This window comes from Drosophila hydei, unplaced genomic scaffold (assembly GCF_003285905.1).
Source record: "Drosophila hydei strain 15085-1641.00,03,60 unplaced genomic scaffold, DhydRS2 tig00000211-arrow-pilon, whole genome shotgun sequence".
Lineage (NCBI taxonomy): Eukaryota > Metazoa > Arthropoda > Insecta > Diptera > Drosophilidae > Drosophila > Drosophila hydei.
Window position 1 is genome coordinate 368,011 of NW_022045685.1, and position 6,990 is coordinate 375,000.

Sequence of the window (6,990 nt, forward strand, 5' to 3'; positions counted from 1 at the left end):
AATTAAATATTCTAACAATTTTCATTTGAAACTTTGTTGGCATTAAATTTAATAAATTCATATAAAATAATTCATAAATTGAATTCAAAATAAGATAAAATATATTAATAAATAGCACAAACAAATAGCTGACTTGATTCATTGAAGTATTTAATTCATTTCATAATTTAATAGAATTTTCACAAATAAATATTTGAAGAGTATATGCAATTAGAACTTTGGAAAAGTTATTTGTCTTCTTAAATTTAATTAAATGTTATATATTGAGTTGATGCAATTTACTTAAGCATTTTTATATTTTAATACTTAAATAAATGTATAATATATTTTATATAAATAAATATTTAAAGTCTTTCAAGAATTTTCAATTAAAACTGTCAAAGCTATTTTTAATTTAATTAATTTTTTTAAATTTAATTAATATTAATATTCTTACATTTTTCATTTGGAAGTTTTACGTTAAGTTAAATTCCCAAAATTCATTTAAATGAAATTTAATATAATATTTTAATGAATCAGCAAATAAGTGACTTGTTTAATTAATTTTATAATTTAATAGAATATTCTCAAATAAATATTGGAAAATATCAAGCCAAAAATTAATTGGAATATAATTTCCATTGATGCACAGCTTGCTGCTTGCCTAATTTATGTTAAGACGGACTATTTATTTATTTAAAGTCTTAGCGGAGTATTTTTAAAGCTTCAACTTCGAGTCGTGCTTTTTTTCGTATTTATTTATATAATATTCGTGCCGAACAGCATTGAGAGTTTCATTTATTCGCGGTTTACGTTGATTAAGTCAAAGTAAATAAGAAACCTTCGGTCCTTGCTCCGGCTTCCAGTGCCATCAGCTGCCATACCACAGCCGCCCAGCCCACTTGGGCACCCAGCCACCCAGCCCAGCACCTTTGGCACCGGTTCAGGGAGTCGGAACCGTTTTCAATTGCTTTTCATGTGCGTTGAGACGCAAAAGTCAAAGCTCCGGGTTCAATGAATGCTGAGAGCTGCCGTGAACTTTAATGCGCTCTTGAAGCTTGCTTGAAGGCGCGTTTTCGGCAGCTGGCGGCGAAGCAGGGGTGGGTCAAGAGCCAGCCGGCTAGATTAGTGAATGAGTGATAAATCTTTATCACTTATTCAACAAACAGCGCCCAGTGCCAGCTAAATTGATTAATTGCGCAAATAAACGCGCGACGATAGTCGACTCGAGTCGAGTCGAGTCGAGACGCGTCTCGTCTTCAGTTGTCTCAATTCGTCTGCGCTCAGCTCTCAGCTCAGGCCCTTTAAGCCAACAACTTGGCCACAAATCAAAGTAGCCCCGCGGACTAAACGCTGACAACTCTCGTCACGTTCCGCACAACGGAAATAATTTATCAAAGTGGGTTTATATTAAATAATGACTAGCTGACACCAATAGCGATGCCCACAGCCCGCCAACATAATTAGTACACATTGGAGCAGCGAGTGGGGGTGCGCTTGGGTCGCTCTGGGCGCTTGGGGATTGCGAGTGCAAATTAAAAAACGACAGAAATAGATTATTGATGGGTCGACGCTCTTTTGACCGGGGCAGCACAAATGAAATAAATGCGGGCAGATTGAGAATATTAAGGAATTACATTTCATATTCTTGTGCGGCCTCTTTTTTGCCTGTTGGCCAGTAAATATTTACATTGGCCTAAACCAATTACGAGCGCACGCCCCACGAGCAGCAACAGCAAAATAAAAACCATTTAGTTGGCCAGGCTCAACGGCAAATTATGTGCACAACTGGCAAAACGCTTTCATTTTATTTTTTATTTACTTTTTTTCTCTCTTGTTTTTTGTTAATTAACTCAGTTAAAAGTGCGCTAAACAGATTGCAAAGGGGTATCTTTTTGTTTTTCTTCTTCTTCTTCTTCCTCTACTTCGTGTTCCCCTCTTTTTTGTGGCTCTTAAAAAGTTATGAACGCTTAGCGGAAAAATTTTAAGACCTTCCAAGATAATTAGCCAAAGCCTAAGCCCATTCTCCAAGTGTTTGAGTAGGCCAAGAACGTCTCATGCATGGCCTGTGTCAACTGCATTGCGAATTGCAGAGAGTGCCCAACTAAATGATATCCTGTAATACGCTCTGCAGCAGGCGTAGGTAACTGTCAATTGACCTTAAGCCAAGTTGACTTGAGCCTCAAATATATCGATTTCGAGCAATGCATAGAATGGCCTATCGGAGTATATGTGAATAGGCAGCACTTGAAGGTACCCTGTACTATAATACATATCTAGACTGCAAATTGATGAGTGTCTCACACTTGTCTCGCCTCTTGGCTTAACATATTGAGTCTCACACACAAGATACCCTTTTCACTGGCAAGTACAATGGGTATATTCCACTCAAAGCACTCGAACCTCTTTCAGTTTTTTTTGTAGACATTTTGGTTATAGGCTTTAAGTGCTTAGAGATTACTGAAACCGATTTTCATAAGCAATTGCTATGCTCACATCAACACACACACACACGCACATACGCAGACAAAGCGCTATATGCATATACTTGCTTGATCAGGGCTTGTTGCCAGTCAAAGTCAATATACGAAAATTCTTAGAGGCTTTGCCATTCAGTCTGTTTAGTAGGTGCTATAATACAATCAGCTGAATCAGACAGACGACGAAACGTGGCCACATTAAACAGGTGAGTGTTGACACGCCCACACAGACACACACAAGCACACACGCACACACGCACGCACGCATACACAGGCAGAAAACGCGAGGCGGGCGCATTATGCAAAAACTTTCTAAAAGTCAGGCAGAAAAATGTTTTTTAAACGCTAAATTACTTTTGAATGGCAGCTGGGCGGGCAGCACTGTTGATAGGGGCGTGGCAGCAACGTCACAATTTCATTTGTGCTTCCTCATCCACCAGCCACCCTTCCTCCGCCGCCTCCTGCTGCCCCACCGACCCAGCGAGCCACCTAGTCATTGCGTCGCTTCGCACTGCTCGTGTGTTTGACTCTGTGTGTGTGTGTGTGCCTGTGTGTGTGTGGGCACATTTTTAGCGTTACGTCTGAAGAGCGGAAATACTTATCCCAACACTTGAGCATCACGTGCTGCCGACGCAGCGTCGACTGCGCTATGTGCTGCCAGCACAAAAAAAAGAGGCGAAACTTTGTCAGGCAGACTCCGAAATGCTCTTTCCCCAACTAAAACATTTATGCCTTTATAATATCTATTCAACTTGACAGCATTAGCGAGCTGTCTGAGTATGCCTTCATTGCGAACTGCCACCTGGATGACTTTTGGATCCTATTATATTACTTTGCAGTTACTTCTTCAAGCATTCGAATGCTTTTTGCTCAGCATATTCGCTTCAAGTGATCGTTGCTTTGATAAGAGATATTCTCCAGCCTGTGTCGAGCGGCTGGCGAAAAGGCTTGTACTCCTCATGCGCGGCCAAACTTGCATAACTGTGCCACGTAGTCTCCACGCTGGGTCTTAGCCGCAAGCGTCTAAGGTCGCAGCAGTTGTATAGCATGGGGCGTGGGGCGTGGGCCGTGGGGCAGAGCCGTGTAGGTGTTTTGAATGTTTAGCTCAAGTGGCTTTTTAAAACATATTCTATGCTAATTAAGGGCCTGCGCTTGGGGGCAGGTGGCGGCATGAGTGGGCCGCGTGGGGCGTGTGGGGCGTGTGTGGGGCCAGGCCTTAAATGAGTTGTCGTCGTGGACGTCGTTGTTTGCCTTTGATAAGCAGAGATTGCTGGCAGCCAATGTCATCAATGGTGGGGCTGGTGGTTGGTTGGGTGGTTGGCGTGTTCTTGTGGCCTCCACAGCCATTGCGTAATCCTTAAAGTTGAATTTCTGTTTACAAGCTGTCATCGAGAGCCAGCCAGGCCAATTTAATTAACGAATTAACAAAGCCAGAAGTTTTTGCGGTTTTTTAAGTGATTTCGGTTTCGGCATCAGCGTCCTCATCAGGGCCTAGACTGCGGCGCCCAATTATTTTGCGGCCTTGTTGTGCATAATTGAATTATTGCCATATGCAAAGCCAAAATAAAGGATAAGGCCAGGCACCCAGGCCAGGCCCAGCCAGGCATCGAACGCCCAACACCCAGCAGTGCGACCCAAACACAGCCCAGCCTGAAAACAGCCCCAAAAATCAACCCTAAACGACGGCGGACAGACGACAGACGGCGACGACGACGACGACGAGGCGACAAAGTTTTCTCTTGTGGCTTTTTATATTTTGGCGGCTTTTGCTTGTTAAATAAATCAAAGTCGGCAAAGCTCAAATAAAAATAAGAAAATAAAAACTAAGTCCCAGTAAAAGGCAAAGACAAAAGGCGCAAAGCCCAAAAGGCGGCAATAAATTGAATTATAAATTTAATTGAGAATTGGCTTTGCGTCAGCCCACACTTTACGCATTAATATTAACGAGTTTTACAAATGTTACCACACCCCACGCGCCCCCCAAAGACCTCGCTCGATACACTTTGATATGGCATGAAAACTCGATCTGATAACTTGATTTGACGACAGAGTTCCTTCAATACATATAATTCATATTGCTTTCTCATACTCTCACTCTCTCTCTCTCTGTAGTCGAATAATATTGGCAGAAATTATATAACATTAAAAGATATTTATTTTCTTTAGATATTTATTGTTCAGTAGAAAACGAACTTAGTAACTTAGACTGATATTTGGAAAAATATCTTGACTAGATTCTCACTCCAACAGCTTGGCTAGGCATTAAGATACTGCAGCCCAGAGCTCTGCCAATCTCAAGGATATGCAGATCTATAAAATATCTCATTGAACTTCACCTGTGATGTTTCCGCCTTATAACGTTTTCTTACCCCATTCATTGCCTACTTTTGTGCGCTTGTAGACTGCTGACTGTCTGCAGAGATGATGTAGCATCAGCAGAGCCACAGCTGCAGACAGCCAGTAGCCAGCCAGCTGAAGGCTGAAGCGAGCACTAAAACTGGTGGTCCAGCTTACTGCCTGAACAGCTACCTCAGTCACATATGACCTGGAGCAAGTCTGACGCAGCTCCGGCCTCAACCATTGTGCCCTGCAGCGCCAACCTTGCGCCTGTCATCGACTGAGCCCACTAAGCCTGCCAGAGTGCTGCTTCCTCAAGGCAGTTGCCTCAGCGGGCAAGGCTAATGCAACTTTATGGCAGCATAAACAAAGAGTCAAAGGAAATCTTTATGATGAAAACTCTCTATAATGCTGATAAATATAAAGAGCTAAGCATTTATACAATTGGAGTCGTTTTATATATGTTTTACTGCAGCTGCAGCATTTTTTTCTTATTTACAGTTAAAATTAATATCAGTTCGCATGATGCCGACCAAATTATATTGCCGATTTATTGATAGTTTCGTAAATCGTTCAATTGAGCTAAAATCCAACAAGATTAGAGATTATCTTGGCTGGATCTTCATGCAATAATCCTTTACGTATAATTCGCATATTTCAGATATATTTGTCGTACTAAGCATACATGTTTATTATAATATCTGAATGGGTATAGATCTGCATGCAGCTTACAACTTGAAGGGAAGAAGAAAGGAAAATTGTGGGCTTACTTACACACACATGCCAAACAGACTATGTCAAGGCTGCGTTTGGGCGGGGCGGAGGATGATGCAATGATTTATAGATTTCAGCTGGAAGGGAGGGAGAGGAGGGACAATTGACGTACCGTTTCGGCTGAACAATCTTTCTTTCGTTGTTGCGTATTGAGGCGTTTGGACCGTAACGTCCGAGCAGTGCGCTCTGGGATTGAGAGATGCCACCGGCGGCACTGGCGCTGGCCGCTGTGATAGCTGCGATACCGCTGCGCAGGGAGGTGCCTAACTCACGATGATGGAAGGCGCCAAGGGCTGATTGCGATTGCACGGCATAGTCGAGGCCGGGTAGCTCCAGCGAAGCAATCGGATGGATGCGGGTCAGCGAGAGCGTGCTCTCCAGCACCGTGCTGAGCAGCGGTGCGCTGCGCAGAGATCTCAGACTGCCGCGCCTCGTTAACGTATCGGGCTTATACATTTAGCCAATACGCTCCCACTCCCACCATGGGGAGCTGGGGAGCTGGGGAGCCAAATCGCCAACCCAGCAGCTCGACAGCCTTTTTCACACTCACGCCTGTCGCTTAATTGGTCAAGTGCCGTTCAAGTGTGCACGCAGTTAACCCCAGCCCCGTCCAGCCCCTGCCAGCCCAGCTCCAAGCGCTACCCAGGCTAGGTCCCAAATGGCTGCTTGACTCGTATAATTGTTATAAACGGTTTGGGTTTGTTATCGGCACTCTTTTGCGGCACGGCGACGTTTTATAAGCAATTACGTTGCCAAGTGTGTAAAACTTGTCGGTCACGCGACCAGCCGACCGAGGGGCCGACAGACCAGCTCTGCCTCCTGCACCTGCTGTTTCAGCTCCAGCTCCAGCTCCAACTTCAATTTCAACTCCAACTCCAACTACACACCTTCACGAGCGATTCGTGGCTGGCGACTCGTGACCGCCTGCGTTTTGTTTGCGCAAATGTTTGTACAAATTACTTATCGCCTGACAAACGTCCGCGGCGACCCCGACGTCTCGTTGTTCACTGTTGTGCTCCTGTTTTGCATATGATTTGCATGAGATTTGCTTTGTCAGATTGCGTTCGAGCAACCGGACAGAGCAGTGTGGCGGCAGGTGGGGCAGGTGGTGTCGAGCTGCGCTATTTACAAATGTACAAAATGCTCTCTAGGTGCTAGCTGCTAGCTGCTAGGTGCTAGGTGCTAGGTGCTAGTTGCTGCTGCAGCAGTGCGACTGCTGTCGAGCTGTAATCAATACACTGCAATGAATGTTGCCCAATGAGTGCTTCGAGTGCTCTGTGAATGGCCCAGACGCCCAGACTGGGGCAGAGCAATTGAGTTTTGCTCGTTAGTCTACAAGATTACGTAATGAACTGAGCTCAAAACTCTATGTGTATGTATGTGTGTGTGTGTGTGTGTGTGTTAGAGGTATATATTTACC

General features: G+C 44.0%; 1 protein-coding gene across 4 annotated transcripts in view; it reads right to left on the reverse strand.

The window, feature by feature from the left end:
* LOC111593001 (innexin shaking-B) overlaps positions 1–6,990 on the reverse strand; it is a 151,865-nt gene that overhangs the window by 50,760 nt on the left and 94,115 nt on the right. Inside the window, exon 1 of one of the 4 annotated variants that reach the window (XM_023305523.2) lies at positions 5,683–6,026. The exons of the other annotated variants lie outside the window; for them this stretch is intronic. Within the exon in view, the coding sequence (XP_023161291.1) occupies positions 5,683–6,026 (344 nt within the window). Of the gene's footprint in view, positions 1–5,682; positions 6,027–6,990 lie in introns of those variants that run through there. 4 annotated transcript variants of the gene reach the window in all.